Source organism: Cyprinodon tularosa, unplaced genomic scaffold (genome assembly GCF_016077235.1).
Source record: "Cyprinodon tularosa strain WSP-4 unplaced genomic scaffold, ASM1607723v1 ctg621, whole genome shotgun sequence".
NCBI lineage: Eukaryota > Metazoa > Chordata > Actinopteri > Cyprinodontiformes > Cyprinodontidae > Cyprinodon > Cyprinodon tularosa.
In genome coordinates, this window is record NW_024039365.1 from 188880 (window position 1) to 210280 (window position 21401).

The 21401-nt window shown below is 37.0% G+C and overlaps 3 protein-coding genes across 5 annotated transcripts in view; 2 read left to right on the top strand and 1 right to left on the bottom strand.

The window, feature by feature from the left end:
- The first annotated feature begins 773 nt into the window (after positions 1–773).
- Positions 774–7498, top strand: akr7a3 (aldo-keto reductase family 7, member A3 (aflatoxin aldehyde reductase)). Its single transcript, XM_038307834.1, has 7 exons — positions 774–1217; positions 3746–3933; positions 4050–4154; positions 4529–4625; positions 6060–6159; positions 6254–6383; positions 7153–7498. The coding sequence occupies exons 1-7, from the start codon at positions 941–943 to the stop codon at positions 7312–7314; spliced, it is 1059 nt and encodes a 352-aa protein (XP_038163762.1). The 5' UTR covers positions 774–940; the 3' UTR covers positions 7315–7498.
- Positions 3280–14199, bottom strand: mrto4 (MRT4 homolog, ribosome maturation factor). 2 transcript variants are annotated; one of them, XR_005282712.1, is made up of 9 exons: positions 14097–14199; positions 12603–12661; positions 12416–12519; positions 10505–10586; positions 10349–10416; positions 10107–10258; positions 7962–8038; positions 7670–7877; positions 3280–3315 (listed from the first exon to the last, which is right to left on the bottom strand). XR_005282712.1 is itself a non-coding variant. In XM_038307835.1 (8 exons), exons 1-8 carry the CDS (start codon positions 14122–14124, stop codon positions 7737–7739), a joined length of 711 nt encoding a protein of 236 aa, XP_038163763.1. In that variant the 5' UTR covers positions 14125–14199; the 3' UTR covers positions 7490–7736. The 2 variants fall into 2 exon arrangements, 1 of the variants encoding a protein (XP_038163763.1); XM_038307835.1 differs by lacking the exon at positions 3280–3315 and having other exon boundaries at positions 7490–7877.
- Positions 14200–17122: 2923 nt separating this feature from the next.
- The window catches only part of iffo2b (intermediate filament family orphan 2b), a 38700-nt gene continuing 34421 nt past the window's right edge, over positions 17123–21401 (top strand). The window contains exon 1 of one of the 2 annotated variants that reach the window (XM_038307832.1): positions 17123–18034. In XM_038307832.1, the coding sequence (XP_038163760.1) occupies positions 17589–18034 (446 nt within the window). In that variant the 5' untranslated portion in view covers positions 17123–17588. The remainder of the gene's footprint in view (positions 18035–21401) is intronic. The other variant, XM_038307833.1, reaches the window with a different exon arrangement.

A 21401-nucleotide genomic window follows, 5' to 3' on the forward strand; every position in this document is an offset into this window, starting at 1 on the left:
AAGCTTATATTGTATTTAATGACATATATAATGTATAATTAGTGCTTATGTCTTAAAAGAGTTTAGGGTTGTTTTGCAAGGAATGGACTGCAGCCACCTTACACAAATATCTCCAATACATTTTATGGTGTCACTGTGATTGATTGGCCATCAAACTCCATGACCAAAATCTCATATGGAACCAACTGCACAGATGGAGTAAGCTAAATTGATACAGGTCCATAGGCTTTTTCCAATTCAGTAACATTCAGAATTTTTGAGAAACTAATTTTTTTGGGTTTTCATTGTGTGTAACGATAATAATCTAACTTAGAAATTAGCTGGAAAGCCATTAGAAATATTAATCAACGCATCAAAGCAAAAATGATAAATTAATCATTATAATAATGGTTTACTAAATTAGAAATTTACTCCATTAATTGGAGTATGGGTTTGTCTGTAATTGTTTTCTATCTGCAACTACTTTAGTGGTGCAATTTTAGCTTCAGTTAGTTTATATTCTGTGTAAAGCTTACTACTAAGCATGTTTCCATTCCAACTATTTATTGTTTACTTGAAAAATACCGTCAACAGATTAAATTGGATTAAACTGGGCTGTCCATCAGAGACTGTTTGTGTGGCGTGTCTAAAACAAAGATTTGCCGCCACCTTGTGTTCCGAAATATGTACTACAACTATACGATGCAAGCAGATAAAAGGGAGAAAAAGCTAAAAGAGCTGAACAAATATTTACATGAGTCTGAAACTACAGGAAGTGGTCATAAAGCGAACCTTGGTCCTTTTTTTTATGAGTAACCTTGAAAGCACAGAGCCGCTGAACAAGCAGGTGGTAAAATTTACACGGAATTATTTGCGTTTCTTCACCGACAGGGTAATTTTACGACGCTCCCTTATTATCCAACCTTTGCCCTTCGTCATAGGCTAGCTGCGGTACTGTAGCATGCTGTGGGCAATAACAGGCGCACTCTGCACTGTCAGGCGAGCCAACAACATAAGAAATATCCTCGTTCCTCTCAGAAACATGTCTTCATCCCCAGTTAAACGGCCTGTCACCCTGCTGGGAACCATGGCGTTCGGGGGACGAGCCGACGCCGAGCAGAGCAGAGGGATGGTGAAGGCTTTCCTGGACAGGGGGCACGGCCACCTGGACACAGCCTTCATGTATGTGGATGGGAAGTCGGAGGCCATCATAGGGGACATGAACCTTCCTAAAACAGGTAGACTGTAGGCATTTATCACACCAATGCAAGCTGAGTTTTTAAAGTCACACAACTAGATTGTTTATGCTGAATTTAACAAAAAAAAAGAAAGAAAAATCGGTCGAAAGAAAACAACAGGCTGCATTTCCAGACACTTATTTGCAAACAGAAAACAGCAGAAAAAAAAAACTCTTGAAGAAAATGTTGTAGTTTTGTCTATGACCACAGGGTGGCAGTAACCTACCATTTTTATCAAAAGCCCTCTCTAGCCATTTTATTTCTGTATTTGGTAAATAAATCAACGCAAACTAACAGGGGCAGAGCTAGATGGGGGGCCAGGGCCTTAGCCAATCATTGTCCACCCCGTGGCCACCCCTGCCATATATACAGGGTTTCTGCGGCTCATTAAAAGTCATCAAATTATTATTTTTTAAATTAAGGCCTTAATTGGCATTAAAATTCACTAAAGTGGACGGGAGCCACAGTGGAGGCTGTATGCTATGCTTTGTGCAGGTGGTCTGGAGCGCAGCGGGGTGGAGCGCAGCGGGGTGGAGCGGAGCAGTGCGCTGATGGAGTATGTGGGATTTCGGGGTTAGCATGACATGTTGGTCATGTTGCTGTTTGCATTAAAAAAATGTGTTGCACAATGCTTACACACTGTTGCACTTTTATCCACAACTTTCTTTCCGCCGTCATCGTAGGTCACTCTAAATGCAAAGTGGTCCCATACAGCAGACCTATAAAGTCCTGCTGGCGCGTCTTCCAACTCCTGTCAGGGGTTTAGGTTAAGGATTTTTACCACTTGCCCTTTGGGCAAGTGACTTTCTCATTTCATTTGCCCAGAAACAATTTTTACTTGCCCAGTATAATGTTTGATAAATATAGTTCCTAATATTCATTTTTGTATATATATCAATGAAACATGTTTGCTTTTTAAACGTTTTTTGTAATTCAATATTTTTAAATTTTACAGGTTCCTGGTGTGTATATGCATGAACTCAAGCCTACATTACCATGTTAACATGCCTTTCAATCCTTCCTGCACATTCTTTTCAAACTAAACTTTGCTTTAAACTGTTGTGTGCTTGGAAAAATACAAATTGTAATGTTAAAAATCTAAAAAAAGAAACTTGACAGGTTAAAAGCTTAAGATAAATCACAAGATAGAAGTCAATGTCACAAATAAATAACTTATTTTAGTCACAGTATGTTCATACAAGATAATACTATTAATATAATGTGACTTTTCTAGAGAATCATTATACAGTTATTTTATACAGGGTTTCCACAGTCTTACATAATTTCAGAATTCCCTGACTTTTAACTGACTCAGGATTAGTTTTCCCTGACAAAATAAATGCAGCAACAAGACAATAATAATAACATAACGGGTCACCAATTTAACATGTTTAGCTCTATAACATTTAAATGCACCTCTCCAATGTCTGAGAGAAAAAAATTAATGAACATTTTTTAATGTATGACCACTGTACAGAAGACTGCCATATGATAGCGCTTTCTAGCTTGTTGGTCGTTTTGGTAACTACATCAAAATTACCGCTAGGTTGACAAAAATCACGCCATCTGGCTGAAAATCTCGCGGCGTTTTCAAATCACGTGAGAATGTGTACAAAACAACAAAAATGGCGCCCGCTGAGTCGTTTTCAGCTAATGTCAGTGATTTTAAAGTAATTTTGAGTGATAAATAATTTTTTTGCGATCACTGCACTTGCCCGGCGGGCAAATGCAATGAAATTTGTACTCTCCCGACAATAAAAAGTACTCACCATACCCACACAATTCTCCACAACAACTGATTTTTTTCTGCTACACCCGGCTGCTTCGCTTCTTCTTCTTCTTGTTTACTACTGGTGGATGGCTTTGGTCGCAGTACCGCCACCTTCTGCTCTGGAGTGTAAACGCTTCGCCTATGAGAAAATGGAGCAGCGCATGAACCGAACGCAACACATGCAAACCGAACCGAGACAGTCGAACTGAACGGTTCGGACGGTTTTCATAAACCGTTCCATCCCTAATATATATATATATATATATATATATATATATATATATATATATATATATATATATATATATATATATATATATATATATAATTTTTTTTTTTTACAATTTTGATTTAAAGACTGCTCTAAGTGGGTTGCACTGTCAATCTATAAAACACGATTAACCCAATTAATTGTTTCAGCCCTAATAACCATAAGGGGTTGGAAAGGCTTGTCTCCTCTTGTACATTATTATTTTCTGTTATTTAGACTGTTACGAAAACTTCCTCTGAGCATGTCTTATAATGAATGCTCATGAATTTGATGCAGTTTTTTGTTTCAGATTTAATTAGAGAGTAACTTTGAAGAACTAATTTTTTTTTAACTTTTTTGACCTTTCAGTTATATTTTTCATGTGTTCTTCTTTTTGGGTTTTCTAACTACTTTACTTGTTTTTGTTAATCATCACAGCTTGTTAACGGTGGGTTCAGGTGATTAAATAAAATATTTCTGACTGTTAATTGTTTTATTTCACCACAGTAAGCATAGCAACCAAGGCAAACCCCTGGGATGGGAAAACACTGAAGCCAGAGAGCGTTCGCTCGCAACTTGAAAGCTCCCTGCAGAGGCTGAGGACTGACTGTGTGGACCTTTTTTACCTTCATGCTCCTGATCATCAAAACCCCATCCAGGACACTCTGAGGGCTTGCAATGAGCTCCACAAAGAGGTGAGCCGACTTGGAAACAAACAGTTGAAAATGATGCACAGAATAAATAGTGTTCAATTGTTTGTTTCTTAGAGAAGGTTTAAAAATATAATCTTAAGTAAAATTATCATCTGCAGGGTAAATTCAAAGAGCTAGGACTGTCAAACTACGCGTCGTGGGAAGTTGCTGAAATTGTTTGCATCTGCAGACATAATAACTGGGTCGTTCCCACTGTTTATCAGGTAATAGTTGACTAATTAATAAATGTTTTTTTAATTTATCTGTTTATGATTAGGAGGAAGAATCAAAGTCGTTATTTTCCTAATCAAGTGGGTTCTGAGAAGGTAGCTAAGACATTTATTGGTAAGGGAAGATTTGTCTATGATATTTCTACGGATGTTTCTAAATCACAAATACATCATTTTTGTTAAATTTGCAGGATGGTAGAAGAAATTAAAGTCCAGGAATGAAAACATCAACACATTTTTTTTTTTTTTATAAATTTTTATCTTTTAAAAGGGCTACTTCCCAAATAAAAGGCTTAAATGTTTCCCAGTTTTGTATTTGACCTGTTTATTATTTGGCTATTGATTCAAATTTTGAAAACTTCTCCCAGGGAATGTACAACGCTACAACAAGACAGGTGGAGACCGAGCTGCTTCCATGCCTCAGATATTATGGAATGAAGTTTTATGCTTACAATCCTCTAGCAGGTACTTCCCTCTATGATTAATGACTGCTTGGCTGGGTTACCGCTAGCATTGTGTTTTATACTTGTTAGCTGAATAATGTTAAAGGTATAGTGGAGGATTTTCGCAAATTTTTGAAAAGACTGACCCTCTTCACTTTTAATAAAAAATGTACATGAACAACCCTGTAACCGCTCCCGAGAGCGAACGTCTATTAAACGCGTGCAAGAGCATGCAGGAGAACATTTCTCTTGGTGCACGCTCTGTTTAAAAGTTGCTCATACAAGCTTACTTTCCAAAAGAAGATTTGCAATTTTCCCTCTATGACAGACTCACCACCGGTAAGTGAAAATGGGGTTGAGCCTTATGTTAAGATATTACCAGGACTGACAATTAGGAGGACCACTTATTTTGATGATCCACCCAAAAACAGAACATCCTCCACCAGACCTTTAAGACATATTTTCTTCATGTTCAAAGAACCCAACAACTTTTCTGTATTAAATATGATTTTTTTTTTCAGACAGATTTTTAGTTTTACTTTTATATTTATTTTAATATGTCAACATTTTGAATATAAGAAAATCTAAAATTGCATAAAAGTGTGAGATCTGGACTATGATCAACTCTAAGAATATTTCCTTTCTCTTTATCTAGACTGATTTAGCCTGCTCTAAACGTATTTTAAGCTCAGTTTGTGATCTTTTATGTACATCACTTATTTTGTTTAAAGAAATAGAACATGTTATCTCTTAGTAATACTTAAATGCTCTTTGCATTTTTGAACAAGATTACATTTATCCGCGGGCTCTATCAGAAACCAAAACCACCAAATGGTGAAAGAAACGGGACAAACACCTGAGGTGCAATGTCCTATTAGAAGAGAGACTGTTTGATTTAATAGACATTTATAGATAAATGTAAGCAGTCTGAACACAAAATTTAGTTTTCACCTGCAGGCTTTTAAATCCTTCTTTCAATTGGCTGTTCTTCTCTTTTCTAAATGTTCTTATTTATGTTGTTAGGGTTATTAATAACTGGACAATATTCAGTTTTTTATTTATTTTAACTGTACAGCTAAGTTTAAATTTGACCTTGTTCTTGATCTTCTGTTTTTGTTTTGTTCTTTGCCGCTGTCACACCTAAATTTCTACTGTGCGACAGTAAAGGCATTTCTGAAATTAATTAATTTCCTAGAATTATTTAATGCAAAACTGTAAAAGCAAAGTCTATGAACTTTGAGTATGATTTAATAGACCATTATTTAACTGCTGATTTGTTTCTAGAAGAAATATAAAATCTGCCAATGTTTTTTCTCAGTGTAGCTCTGAGGATAGTTATTTTTAAATCAATATTGATCTCAGATGTATTGCACAATGTATTCATGCCACTCTCAATGTTTTTTTGTATGACTCATTCCATTATCTTTGTCTTAAATACCTGATGATTTGATTCCAGGTGGCCTCCTGACAGGGAAATACCACTATGAGGACAAAGACAGCTCCCAGCCGGCTGGGCGTTTCTTTGGTAACAACTGGGCTGCAGCTTACAGAGACCGGTAAAAGACCAGCATCTCATCTTCTGTTGCTGCATTTTAATTGTATGTTACCTTCACATGGTGTACCAATGAAAGTTGGCCTTTTCTGTTTTAGATATTGGAAGCAGAGTCATTTTCAGGCAATAGATCTGGTTCTGAAAGCCTTAGAGACGGCTTATGGCTCAGAGAAACCCACCCTGACTTCTGCTGCTATGCGATGGATGTACCACCACTCCCAGCTGAAGGTATCTACCCGTTATATTTAGATACCAGCTGCATTTACATTTGTCCTGGTTATTCTCCAATAAGAAAGATAAACACAACAGTATAATAACCAGTTCTAATGAGGGGATCATTTTAACAGGCAACTATAGCTCGTTTTAATTGATAAATTACTGAAAACACATTCACAAGTGATTATTACTTTATCTCTGAAGCTGGTTGTTTAACAGGTATGTTCTAAATTACTTCAAAAACTCGTCAAAGGAAGTGAATATCTTAAGATTTTAACTGATCTGAGTCCTGGCGCCGATCCGATACCATGCAACTTAAAATAGGAATTTATTTACTGGTTTGTTCCATTACTTCTGACAGTTCTTCTTCGCCGCAGTTAAAACTGTTGTGGTGCTGCCATCTGCTGTTAGACGGGTGAAGAGCTGATCACCTTATACCTGCTTGCAACTACTAGTGTTTAGTTTTTTTTTTTAATAGTTCCATTAAAAAATGCTTTAATTAGCTGTATTCATTCATTTTTACATTTAGGGGTTTGACCTCAGCCAGGACTTACAGCCATGCAGGCATAGTAATATGTTTTTTTATTTATTTTGTATTTAAATGTCTTAAAGTTTAACTGAGGACTCTAAAGTGCAAACCTGACAAACATTTCGACCCTATGATGATAGTCACATAGATTCCCATTTAAATTTTCAACTGTGTTCATGGGTGCATATGCAGTCTTTTTTGCAAACACAAACTGCACTGACTGATCTCTCTCTTTTTAAATATCGTTTCCAGGGTAACCTTGGTGATGGAGTCCTCATCGGAATGTCAAACATGGAGCAGCTTCAGCAGAATCTGGCTGCAGCAGAGGAAGGTCCTCTGGATCAGAGAGTGGTTGATGCCTTCAAGGAGGCCTGGGATCTCGTTGCCCACGAATGTCCAAACTACTTCAGATGAAGACTCGCACCAAAATGCTTAACTAAGAACTGATAGAGGCCATTCTCAAATTCTTTTCTAATAAACTAAAAATAATCACAAGTTCATTTTTGTTTCTCCATAATAATCACCTTTAAATCTGTTGTGAAAAATTGTAGAAATGTAAATGGAATTTAATTATTTTCAATAAAAGTTTAAATCCTCATTGTATGGTTTTTAATAAATGGTAATTACATTTATAACAGTGATTTATTTCAGAGAAACTCTTCAACTTTCACAAACTGACTTGTTCAGTAAACACTATTATACAAAATCTCATCTGTCAAAACAATAACTTCAGATCAAGTTTGTTTTCCCAAGTATTTTATATATATATAAAAAGGTATTACATTTCCAAATTAAAGTCCATCTAGTGACTGAAGTTGGCTGCCTTTGCAGAAGTTTTATTCTGCATCATCGTCATCCTCCTCTTCATCCTCCCCAGGCTCTTCCTCCGTGGCCATTCTCTCAAACTCGCCTGTTTCAGAGTTCCACATACACTTAATCTGCACTTTGAATTCTGCCATCTCGATAGCAAAAAGTTTCTGTGAACAAAAGATGGGCCAGGATGAGCTTGTGGAAAAGCATCAGACAGCATTAGCTTTTACCTGAAGAGTTTAAAGCCTCACCAGAAGCCGAGCCTGTTCAGGAGTCAAAATGTCCCCTTCTTTACAAACGTCATAGGCTTTGAGTAGAGTCACCACACCTGTAGGGGAAAAATAAATAAAGATTAGACTGACTATTTTACATTAAAATGTTAGACAAAAAGAATGCACTGTGGATGGGGAATGGTTATTATTAAGCACAATAACAGACCAAATCAAATGTGCCACCTATTTCGTTATTGGAATGCACTGAAAAGATCTTAAAGCATTAAAATAAAAATAAACTGAAAAACTTTTGAATTGAACATTTTAACTTTGGTTAATTTTAGTTAAATCAGCTTTTCCAATCCCTTCTATGGTCAGAGGTGGATAAAATCTCAAATCTGTGGTGCTGTGATAGGAGGCCACCTGTGCAAAAGGCCCAGTTGTTTCCTCACTCCTAAATATCCTACAGTCAAATGTCAGTGGCATTGAGGGATGCCCTGAAACAACAGTTTCATTTAAGATGCCAAGTATTAACATATCAGCAGGATTTATGCATATTTTAATTACTGATTTTGTGATGTGGAAGGTTAGGGTAGGCTTTAAAGTATATAACTCACAAAGAAAAGTAATCAACTGCAATAGTCATGGCAACCACCAACCCACCTGTTCATAACCAATAGGTAAACTAAACAGAAGCTTTTGATATTGGACTGATTTCAACCCATATAGTGAGCAAAGGGTCGACAACTTTCTACAGTGAAATTGCTACAGACCTCTTAACTTAATGAGGCCTTCAGATCAGTTCATATGAAGCTGCAAAGATTGGGTTTCCATGGAAAAGAGGCTTCATCAACAACAGCTGAGATTGTCCCCTCAGTTGCAATGAATATATCAGAAAACCAAGATTTTTTTTGGATAATACAAGTTCCAAACCTTCCATGAGAGAGTTTAGTGTGAATGAATTTAAGCTTCACAAACTAGCTCTAACAAGAATGGTCAAAACGGCCATAAACACACACTTAAAGGGATAGTTCGGTATTTTTGACATGAATCTGTATGGCATCCCCATCACCAGTGTCATGCAATCACACTGACTTACCCCTGGCAGCATCCTGTGAGCAGAGTTCTCGTCCAGTTTTGGTCAAGCCGAAAGTAGTCCGGCAGGTTTGCTAGACCCAGCGAAATAAAACGTTTCTCTTCCCAAAACATTATGTGTTCAAAAGAGGGATATTTTTGCATCCCAAAAACGTTGTAGTGTAAAAAGTCACACGTCGTTATCACTTGGTCCTATTTTCTCTCTGTTCGTATCAGTGCGCGCCGTCATTCAGACAGCGAGCTCAACAACAGCCAGATGCATGTCTCCCTCCGCCTAGCTACCAGCTATCCACTACAACGTTTTTGGGATGCAAAAATATCACTCTTTTGAACACATAATGTTTTGGGAAGAGAAACGTTTTATTTCGCTGGGTCTAGCAAACCTGCCGGACTACTTTCGGCTTGACCAAAACTGGACGAGAACTCTGCTCACAGGACGCTGCCAGGGGTAAGTCAGTGTGATTGCATGACACTGGTGATGGGGATGCCATACAGATTCATGTCAAAAATACCGAACTATCCCTTTAAGGCTGATTTATATTTTGAAACCAGCTAGTCTGCGTAGGTGTCGCAGTGAACAAAAATGCGTCCCCGACCCTTCTGCAGACACTCTGCTGCACCTCTCCCAAAATGTAACTGGCCGCAGACAGGAGGCCGGCCTGTTTTGTTTTATGACCGAAATTGCAGAAAACAACTCGTGAAGTTGAACCAGCTTGAAGATTGAGGTGCGCAAGAACGCTGGGACCCTTTTTCCACCTGGATCTCTTTTTCGCCCTCGTGTCCCTCTGTTGTCGGACTAAACTCGTCCCCACTTCCTCATCGCCTCGGCCGTATCTAGACCCACAGCGTATAGCTGAGACGACGCTTTAATACTGAGCATAAATCAAAAATGTCTGTGTCAAGCTCACTGCGACACACTGCTGCAGGAGTATAACCAGCCCTTTATACTTTGAGGACAGCCTTCCAAGAACTGCTAAGGATGAAATTTATGGATAGATAATATGATTTGAGTTCATGTGTAAGTAAGGGCAGATTAACTTGTGGGAATATAGTTGACTAACCACATTTAGAGCATAATTAAATTGTCACCTTTCTTCAGGGCTGTGGGAAGTCCCAGCTGCCTCAGCTGAGGCTCCATTGAGTGGGGAAACTGTTCAAGAGGACCTTCTTCCAGGGTCACATCCATCTGTGCTTGGTTGCCTGCGCGAGCATAGTCCATCTCTTTGAAATGGTTAAAATATCTGCAAGTGAAGCCCAACATGCATCCATCTTGAGAAGCAGCCGTTATAGAGGAACTAAAACAATGAAAACTTCAACAGACCCATACTTACTCTTGTACTTCATCCTTTGTTTTATTTGTGAAAAGCACTCCCACCTCTCCTCGCAAATACTTGCAGACCTGAGTATAGAGATCACAAAACGTTTGATACTTTGCATAGAAAAGAAATTAATGCTCCATTTATGATGAGTTTTAAAATCAGTCTTACCTTGTGCAAATTATCTTTGTATTCATCCGTTTGTCCTTTTCCCAAAGCAACAATCATCACTTTATTTTTGCCAAAGAAGAATCTGTGGCCCAAAAAGAAGACATTTTAATTTTAAAGTAATTACATTGTCAGGTTGGATTTTTAGAAACTAAGAGGTCTGTGGCCATACCAATAATTTGCAAGTCATGCAAATGGTGAACGATGCATATATCAAACATTTCAGTCATACATAATTAATAGTAAAACACAAAATATGATCCTTTTCTTCAAAAAGAAAAAAAAGAAGAAATATTAAATGCAGAGAAAAATTTGGGTATAAATCTCAACTTTATCATTATTTATTAGAATACATATCTTATCCTACATGAACTTTACCAACTACCCTGATTGTACCTTTAAAGATGTATGTTGAATCTTATTGGTTTCAATACATCAGCAGACTAAGATGGTTCCAGTCCTCTAATCTATACAAGTCTGTCCCAATAACCTCTTCTAACCTCCAACACATGCTTCTAGTATTACCAGGCTCATGAGCACAGTCACAGTTATAGCAAACCCACCACAACAGATGTCTGCATGAACATTTTAGAAATAACTTAAGGATTCTACTAATCTATTAAAAGCAAAAACCTGTTAGTCCAATACGAGCCCAGGGGTCCTGCCAGTAATTGAATCTGTGTTTTGGTTTAGAATGTAATCTCCAAATATCTCACAGAAACACAATAAATCCACAAGGTAAAAAAGAAAAAAAGTATCAAGATTTTTTCTATTTAAAAAGCTTATCTCCTTTATTGTTAATTGATTCAACAAATAACGAGGTGCTGGCAGCAACAAGTGAAACAAAACTAAGTCATTTTTTGCTGGGTTTACATTTGCGATTCAAAAAAAAAAAAAAAAAATGCTGTTTAACAAATTACTATTTTCAAATCACAGAGGCACTCATTTATTTGCCTTGTTATGCTTAAAAAGAGTAACTAAGTTTTCACCCTAACCCTCCAGGTGGCTGTATGTGGCCACACAGACGGGAAGAGAGAGTGGAAGCTAGACCAAAGATTAGGGCTGCAACTAACAATCTTTATGCTAATCAAGGAGATTATTTCAAGAATTTATTAATCATGATTAATCCAATTAACCGTTTTCACCCTACTGCAGATCCATGTATGCAGGTAATGACTTTTCCTCACAATGGGAACAGTAGAATCCCGAGAAAATAAACCTAGACAAGCAAGCTTTCAAGGTCGTAAAACAATTAAACCCTGTAGTGACACATCTAAATGCTTGTGGTAAGAGCAAAGAGAATAAAAATAAAAAGTAAACAACATCAGTTGGGAAAAAAATAAGTAAATCACAATTTTGATTTTTGGTGAAGTGGTTAAGGCCTAATTCTAGGCGCTTTTGAGGACGTTGGTATCAGCTAGATCGGTAAATCTTTTATGGCCTGAATCGTTTAAACAAGGTTCTTAAAGTAGGATAAATTAGTGAAACTTAACCATTTTAAATTGACAAATATAATGCATTTTGTCAATAGTTTCACTGAATAAATGGTACAATAATAAATTTCCTGAGAAAGTAAATTGAGTGAAACGATTTAGATGTGTGAGATTAGAACTTACATAGAGATAATAATAATAGGTATATTTTGAATGATTGTTAGAATTGTATTCATTTCTATCTTTCCCACTTTTAAGCAAATTACTAATTTAAAAATTTTATTTAAAGGAAATCTAGTATTTTAAAATCTTTGAACAATGTTATAGATTCTAAGGGGCCAAAATTCCCACAAAAAGTGTGCTTATGTGTTAAAAAATATAAAACAAAATATTCCAGTGAATGGTTTTAAGCAAAAGGGTAAACAAAGTATAATATGCATATTTCTCGTCCCTGAAAGACAGAATAAACCCGTGTAATTACCTGCTGTGCTTCCATGCTGTCCTGATATCTTTCAATTTGTTGTTTCTCATATTTTCTACAGAGAAGATGAACAGATTTCTATAGGTGTCCACACATTTCCGGAGCTAAAGAAAAAGACAGATATTTTTAACACATAGTAGAAGCTAATACCTACAAAAAACCCTCTAGGGGTATGAAACATTCTCACCTCCTCGATTAACTTCTGTTTGGATTCTAGGCCTTTCTTTGCAGTTTTTGTCAAAGAAACTGGAGATAAATAAGGAAAACAGGTAAGTTTAAAACACGTATTAAGCAGGAGCAGAAGAGCGAAGTCAAAAAGAACCTAGCTTATCTTGCTTCAGGAGGCTTAATTTGATTAGGGACTAATTTCACATATCAATAATCTGATAAGAACTAAAACTGACCTGACTTGTTGAAAAACACTTTCATATAAAATGATTAATACTTCTTCTTCTTTCTGCAATAAATCTACAATGTCAAGTTTCATTTTCATGTCACTAAGTTTCCTTATTAACCTGTTTCTCTGTATCGAATATTTACTACAATTTAAAATGACATGTTCCACAGTCTCATCTTCCCCACAGTCACATTTCCCTGTCTGATGTTTCCCTATCAAAAATAACGATCTGTTCAATCCAGTGTGTCCTATTCTAAGTCGAGAAATAATAATCTCTTCTCTCCTGTTCCTTTCTGATCGTCCTCATTGGTCCAATTCTCTTTTGTATTTTATAAAGCCACCTTCCTTTCTTTTCTTCATTCCATAACTTTTGCCACCTCTCTTTTGCTTTTTGTTTAATTATACCCTTTATTTCTGTTATACCAAAAACTAACATTAATGTCTACCCTTAACTTATTGGTACTCTCCTTAGCCATCCTGTCTGCCCTTTCATTTCCTTTTATCTCGTTATGTGCCGGAACCCACACAAAATGTACCACTAGCCCCATCATATTTATTCTGTAAAGTGTTTGTTGTATTTCAAGTAATATATCTGGTCTACTGACTGACTGATTATTTTGCAAACTGATTAATGACGAACTGGAATCTGAGCAAATTATAGATTTTAATGGTCTTACCTCTTCCACCCATTGAACTGCTAAAAGCAAAGCTAGCATTTCACCGGTATATACTGAAACTCCATCACTAATCCTTTTTCCAACATTAATATGAAACTGTGGTATAATGAATGCTATCCCTACCCTATTAGCTGTATTTTTTGATGCATCTGTATATATTTGTATATAATTATAATAGTTATTTAAGTGTTCTTGTACTATAAATTTATTCATAATATGATATTTATCTTTTTCCTTCTTTTCTAATAATGAGAGATCAACTTTAGCATCAGGAAGTATCCAAGGTGGAATTGCTGTTATTGGAACTGTCTGACATATAGCTAACTGATTTAAATTAATTTCATTAACTTTAGTGTTTATTACCCATCCAAAGCTCTTTAATTGTTTCTTTTCCTTTTCCCATCCAGGTTTAAGCACCTCTAATGTTGGATGATCCTTCCTTTGTCCCTGTAAATTTGACCAGTAGTTTAAAGATAATTGATCTCTTCTAATTTTAAGTGGCATTTCTCCCATTTCAACCTGTAATGCTGCTGTTGAAGAAGTTCTAAAAGCGCCTGTACATATTCTTAAAGCCTGATGTTGAAGGCTATTTATGATTAATACTTACTTTTCTTATCCCTTTTTGACTTCGGCATGGTGGCAGGAGAGCAGAACACGTGAAGCAGAAGGACCCCAAATGTTTCTGTCGGACGAAGGTGGCAATGTGGCGCCTGATCAAAAATATAAAAATGAAATAAAATAAAAATAAAATAACCGCGTTTTATTTATATATATTTTTACGTAAAATTAAACTGTATATTAATCATTTTTGTTGTTTCTCTTCATGTTATTTTAATAGTTTATATTTACCGCATGATCTCAATTAAAGTTGCTGCCACCTGCCTGCAAGAAGCGGAATTTATCTCCTAAAATGACAAACTCATGCAAAAAAAAAAAAAAAAAATGATGTGTAGGACTTATTTATCTTATCCAATTACATGGTGAAACAGTTTATTCTTAGGTTAATTACTTGAATCCAAGACATACAAAAAGGTAGCTTAATTTATAAAAACATTTTACAAAAAGCTGCTTGGTTAAGAAGTCAGTAATATTTTATTAAAAAATAAATAAATACTTGAAATGACCATAGTGTTGCTCAGTTTTGATATTCCCACAATAATTAATATTGGAAAAGGCAATAAGGTTTTCTATGTATCACACTAAATATAAGAAGTCCATATACTTAAGGCTTAGACTTAGACTTAGACTTAGACTTAGACTTCTTTATTTGTCATTTTGTATGCACAGGGTGCATACAGAACGAAATTGCGTTACATACAGCTTATGAATGTTGCATTGATATTTCAAATGGCACAAGTTATAGAAAAATACAAAAAGTGCAGCAGTGGTCAAAGTGTGAACAGTGCAGAGGATAAGAGACAGTGTGCAAGTTGCAGTGGTTCAGTGCAAAGTTGCAGTGGTTCAGTGCAGGTAATTCAAGGTATAGAAAAAATAAAAACAATTTAAAAAATAATTAAATAACGCTTTAAATCCGCTCTTTGAGAGTAAGAAGCTTGCACAAAAATGGCTTGTGATAGTGTTACACTACATATGATCTAAATTAGTGCAGTATTAATAGCTGAATACTGGGATTTTGTGGATTAGCTTTTAATTTTAGTAAAACACACACACTATAAAGTCTAAACTAAACTTTAACATGACGTTTTAAGCTATTATTGGGATTTTGTTTAAAAGTACAGTCAAAAGTCAGGTGTGATTGCCTTATTCCTCAACACAGGGTACCTGGGTTTGAATCTTGCCTGTGGTCCTTTCCCTCATGTCTCTCCCTCTCTCATACCCCCTTTCCTGTCAGCCTACTATCGCAAAAAAACACTTAGAACTTAGAAAAAGCTTATATTCTGGTACTTTATACATATTAATCGAAGTTTTGCAAAGTCTTGCAACTTACAAGGTAAATATTGTGTGTGTCATTGCAGTTAAGGTAGCTACTGTATGTGGCTATAAATTCTCTTCTGCATGTTTTTCATGCAGTTAAAACAATTGTTCTGAGTAAAATGTTGCAAGAAACTAATAAATATATCATAACTATAACTAAATAGGACATTTTTGCATTGCAAAATTATTTAATCTATTTTTTATATACATTTGAGAAGTTTGTTACTTTGAAATCAAACCTAAAAAATACCCTTTGGATCTCAACAGACCAAAATGCCATTGATAAAGTCCAATCATACAGCCTGAGCTGAATCTCTCATCACTGAGTCAGAGGTATGGAGTGCCATTTGTAAAGTTACACCATTAATCCATCATGGAAACCACCTTCCACCCTCTGCACCAGTCTGTAGAGGAGCTGAGCAGCTCCTTTAGTGAAATACTTCATCCCTGCTGCAACCAGACTCTACAATGCAACAGTACAACGGCAATAACTTGTGCAATCAGAATCAGACATACTTTAATAATCCCAGGGGAAAATCACTATATATAATGTATAATGTGCAATTACTATTTGACCCAGTGTAATAATTATATATATATATATATATATATATATATATATATATATATATATACTTACATATAAATATCCATATATATAAATGCCCATGTAAACACCCTGTGCAATAACCAGTCCAAAATTAAGAGCAATATCTTTGGTTATTTAGGGAGTTGTAAGAGAAATAAATGGGGTTAGTTTTTCCAAGTCAAGTTTCCATTATGTCATTCATATGTATAAATATGAAAGTTCTAAAATAAATACAGATTGCCTGCTAAATATCTTTTGATCCATCCATCACCTCCAGTTTATTCCATCAGGGTTGCAGTACAGTCTCCAGCAGTCTATGGGCATAAGGTGGGATACACCCTGGACAGGTTGCCTGGACAGGTGTGGAAGGGCAACATAGAGGCATAGAAAGACATACAGCCATGCACACACTCACACCTAAGGACAATGTAGAGATGCCAATCAACCTAACAGGCATATTTTTGGATTGTGGGAGAGAGCCGAAGTACCCGGAGAGAACTCACGCATGCATGGGGAGAGCATGCAAACTCCATGCAGAAAGACCCCGGGGCCAGGACATTTCTATAAACTGCGGCCCTAAATATTTTTTCAGCGAGCTAAATATTTAATTTGGAAACATAAATATTTAGCTTGCTAAAAATATATTAGCTGTCAATCTAAATACTTATTTTGGAACGTGATATTTATAAATGTATGAGTGAAAATCTGACTTTGCAAAACTAACCTCTTTTTATGGAAGAGGATTAGGGCCAGTGGAAAAAAAAAGAAAAGTTAACTGATTTTTAAATTTTATTTCAGTTTGATATAGCGGAAAAGGTCAGAATTTCTACATTAATCTCAGAATTCTAACTTTAATCTCATAATTCTGAATTTTTTTCTCAGATTTCTGACTTTAATCTCAGAATTCTGACTTTTTCTTTAATCAGATTTCTGACTTTTTTTTCTCAGGATTCTGACTTTAATCTCAGAATTCTGACTTCTGATAATAAATAACCACCAATGTTGCTTTCCTTTCCATTTTTGACGGTGCAACTTTGCAAACGGCGCCCCATACAGAGGGAGAGGCGTGGGGAGGGACGTGGGAGGGGCCGATAAGGTGATAGTGCCGAGTTTAGCACTTTGCAACATGATCCACGGAGAGGCCGGGCTCTGCGGCGCTGCATCCTGCCCCACCGCCCCGCATGGTGACTGGATAGAGCCGCGGTGAAGCGGGGGATGAGAAAGACAGAAAGCCAACCTCCTCAGTCTGCTAGCAGCATCAGCAGATCTGGACAAAGAAGGAGGCAGGAAAGATGAGGCAGACGGGGATTGAAGCTTCCTATTATTTCGGTCTGCGTCAAACCTCCGGGTCCGTCAGGAGATGAAGCCATCAGTGCCTCTTAAAGGACTTTTTGGGGTTATTTGCTGCAGGGGCCCATGTTAGAGTCAGTGATGGTCCCCCCATCTTCTGCATTCTGAGGAGAAATTGTCCAGTGGGAGCGGAGATTAGAAGGAAGATGCAAACATAACTAACAACAGGTTACTTTGTCGCCGTTAATCCATAACAAGCTATTTAATTTATTTTTGTTGTTCATCATGAGCTCCCTGTTTTTTTGCGAACCTCCGCCCGGTCCGGTGACCAGCGCCCTGCGGAACGACCTGGGCTCCAACATCCATGTGCTGAAAACCCTCAACCTGCGCTTCCGCTGCTTCCTCGCCAAAGTCCACGAGTTGGAGCGCAGGAACAAGCTGCTGGAGAGCCAGCTGCGGCGCGCCCTGCAGCGGCCGCTCTGCAGGCATCCCTTTGGCCGGGAGGTCGCCGTGCAGACTGACGGACCCGAGTCCAGGCTGCCGGGGACCATCTGGAGTTTCACCCACATCCGGAGGCAAGGGGAGCGCTTCGAGACCCTGCAGGGGCCCGGAGTGACGTGGACGCACCCGGACGGAGTCGGAGTCCAGATCGACACCATCACGCCTGAACTGAGGGCTCTGTACAACGTGCTGGCCAAAGTAAAGCGAGAGAGAGACGAGTATAAGAGAAAGTGAGTAAAGTCATCCATCGCTTGATGTTTATGTGTATAATAGGCAGACTTATAGTTTATTCACTGCAGGGGTTAATAATAACAATTAATATATTGTTCCTGTTTGAATGAGGCTCGCAGCCCTCTGACCAAAACACATCTGGCCCACATCTGCAACTCCTCTCATGATCCTCATTTGTCCCTGAATGAACTCAGCCATAGCTACAGCAGCAGCTTCATCTCTGGGTCAGGCCAGGCTGCTTTTTGACCTTTTGATCCCATCTGGAAGTCACAACACCTACTTTCAGCTAAGCTGAGAAAGGATCACTGGTTGGTTCAAGATGGTCAATCTGTTCATCTAAACAAGTCAATCACCTGCCTTTAATTTGAAGTTTAAGTCATTCACATCTCAAGTATTTACTATCATTTCTTACTAAAAGAACAATAATAATATATTAACATTGCTAATAAAGATGCTTCTAAAGGGCCTATTTGAGTTTATTAGGTAATAAGTGTATATATACAAAAAAGCAAATCTTCAAACACATAAATAAATCATTATATTAAAAATGTTTTTCCAATTTGCTTTGTATCACTTTTGTCTGTAAGGTTATTTTTGAGCACATTATCTTGAAAAGGTACTAGAACAGAATTACATTATGCATTCTGAAAGTCTTACATCAAAAGTCTTTTAGTGATTTTCCTCAGATGATCCTGTTTCTTTTTTAGGAACTCTTAAGTTATCTCATCCTAGTTCGTGAACATTTCCCGCAGGATATTTGTTGTTTGTTAAATCAATTTGTCTTTAAGCTACTAGTTCTGCAGAAAAAAGTTGCATGACCCTGTGTTTATAAAGGAAGACTGTGAAAATTAAATTGATTCTACAACATACCAGCAGCCTGTCACAAAGACACAGTTTTTTTCTTTTTGCATTAGTTCAATCTGTAAACAAAATAATAATAAAAGATTTCAGAGTATGAAAGACAGATAAACTGTTTTGGCACCAATAGGCGATTTTTCATAAGACTAATTGATGCAAATTCTGTTTTGATTTTACATATTGAGCCCAGGATGATTTGGGTGGGTAAAAGAAAATTAGGATGAGATGAAAAATACCTTTATTGTCCCACAGTGGGAAAGTTTAGCCCAGTTTACAAAAAAGTAAACATCAGACACGTCACAACAGAAAATTATGTGAAGAACAACACTTTAAAAGATCAGCTGTAAAGCAGAAGAGAAAGAAAATACCTCTTAGTAAGGAAAAAAAATGCTGTGCAGTTATGAATAAATACATATTTATCTAATAAACTAGAAACCTTTAGGTTAAAAAGAAGAAAAGGGAAATAAAAAAAACTGCAAGATGACAAAAAGATAGTAGAAATAAACCTTTACAGAGCAGGTAAGAAACTCTGCTGATATTCTCTTAACTTCTGTTGTCATTAACATTTGTATTTTTTAACACCTGAGAACATTTATTAGGGGGTCAGAAATTGTTTAGTGATTTGATTGATTAATTCTTGATCCAATCAAGAAGCTGTGCAACCAGCAGCATGTTTGTAAACACGACATCAAATGGAAGGAAGGATCTGCGGATGTGCAATAGTTTGTCGCTAAATGACCTCTCTATCTCTGAAATGTCTTCACATGCATGGGGTTAATATAGCCTTAATATTGTTAATAGCCTTCTTATTTTAACAGCATTTTACTAACATATCTTTTGATTTATAATAATGCCATAAATAAATTATCATATTAAAATTCTTAGCTGTAAACTAATGCAACATGTAGAGGCCATACCTGCTAAATTTAGCTGTAGATTTCAAGCATATGTCAAACAACACATGGTACCCTTTGCTGACTAAAGAGTAACACATGGAGTGAGTCCCATTGGCTGGTACTAGCAGGTTCATTAATCTGCTTGAGTCTCCAGCTCATTAACACACATGTCGCTTGCAGCTTGCCAACTGCAAGTTTAAAACCGCATTACCTCAATAAGTGATGGATAACCTGCTTTATTATACACTCAATGTGTGCCCATGTTGTTCCTCACCAGGAGTTTCTGCAAATGCCCTAATTTAAAGCTTTTTTCAGCCAGCTGAATAGCAATGAGCAGCAACTTTTTTTAATTGTTTTTGTTAACTGTGTACTGACTCATGAGACAGACCTTACACAACTTTTTTGTATCCACTTTAAATGAGCCGTAGGAACGATATGATGGATCATTTTGTCAGTTTGAAGCCTTGGAATTCTGACATGTTTATTGGCTGATAACAACACAATCTTGAGTGGGTTGAACTTGGTTGAGTTTTCCACCAAATAAAAAAAAAGGATAATTTTTTTTGTCAGCTCTTTTGATTTAAATTAGAATTTTTTTCCAGTGTCTTTATGTCATAGAAACCTTCATGCGCTAAAATTGGGCGGCTGAAGCAGTAACTTCTCGTATTTATTTATGGAATGTCACAGCAGCTTTTTCTTTTAACTGAGTTTTGGTAGTGAAGACATTGCAGGTGACTGATGTTAACAAACCAGGAAGGATTACTCAGTGAATATGATAATGTTAGAGATAAGCTGAGCTTGGATGTTTGAATTAAAGATTCTTTTATTGATTCAGCAGAACACAGTTTGTTGCTCTGCTTACTGTACTTCGTGGCATAGATACACATGCAGGCTATCTGCCAACTTTCTTTGGCTAAATTTGGCCTAATACCCTATTATGAAATCCTGCAAACCCTAAAAGCTACTGATAACTACTTTGAAAGAGCACAAGGAAGACTTGCAATTTTAACAAATAAAAAAGTATTAAAAGGTTTGCTTGTAGCTAAGAATAAAAATAGGAAGAAAAAGGAGGATGACAGAAGGGTTTGCTGAGTTGATTTCTGCATAGATGGATTTGGACAAAGCATGCCTCTCATTGGAGTGAAGAGATTATAGACATAATTACACTTGAGCTGCTTCATATAAAGGATGTGAAAGCCTGAGGAAATTCCTTTGGATGGCTCAGTTACGGAGTCATATGAACTGTGTTTCCTTGAAGACTCACCACAGCTTCCCCTGTCTGGCCGACGTCATAGCCGGCCGGCAGACTGCTGTAGGAAGACGAGCCAAGAGGCTACAGCTTCTGTTCAGCATCGTGACTCAAGCTGAGAGGCATTTTTACAGGCCTCTGTCTGCTGGGTGAGGTCGACTCTGACGGCCACTGACTCAGTCGCACTGAATGTGAATACTCTGCTGGGAAACCAAATATCCTGCCCAGTCCTCCCCTGCAACCCAAGCATGTCCTTTTTTGTGCATTTCTGCTGGAGAAGATGACCGACAACAGCTGGGAAAACAGCCAAACAGAAAACATCCTGCATCTAAAATCCAAAATCTCTACCTCATCGGTCAGAAA

Excerpts from the sequence above, each read along its gene's own strand:
- mrto4 (XM_038307835.1), bottom strand. The coding sequence starts at position 14,124 with ATGCCGAAGTCAAAAAGGGATAAGAAAA. Across the intron at positions 12,662-14,096 it reads GTCAAAAAGGGATAAGAAAA|TTTCTTTGACAAAAACTGCA; the intron begins GTAAGTATTAAT and ends ATTTATCTCCAG. Across the intron at positions 10,587-12,415 it reads ACAGCATGGAAGCACAGCAG|ATTCTTCTTTGGCAAAAATA; the intron begins GTAATTACACGG and ends TTTGGGCCACAG.
- akr7a3 (XM_038307834.1), top strand. The coding sequence starts at position 941 with ATGCTGTGGGCAATAACAGGCGCACTCTGCACTGTCAGGCGAGCCAAC. Across the intron at positions 3,934-4,049 it reads GCAATGAGCTCCACAAAGAG|GGTAAATTCAAAGAGCTAGG; the intron begins GTGAGCCGACTT and ends TATCATCTGCAG. Across the intron at positions 4,626-6,059 it reads TGCTTACAATCCTCTAGCAG|GTGGCCTCCTGACAGGGAAA; the intron begins GTACTTCCCTCT and ends ATTTGATTCCAG.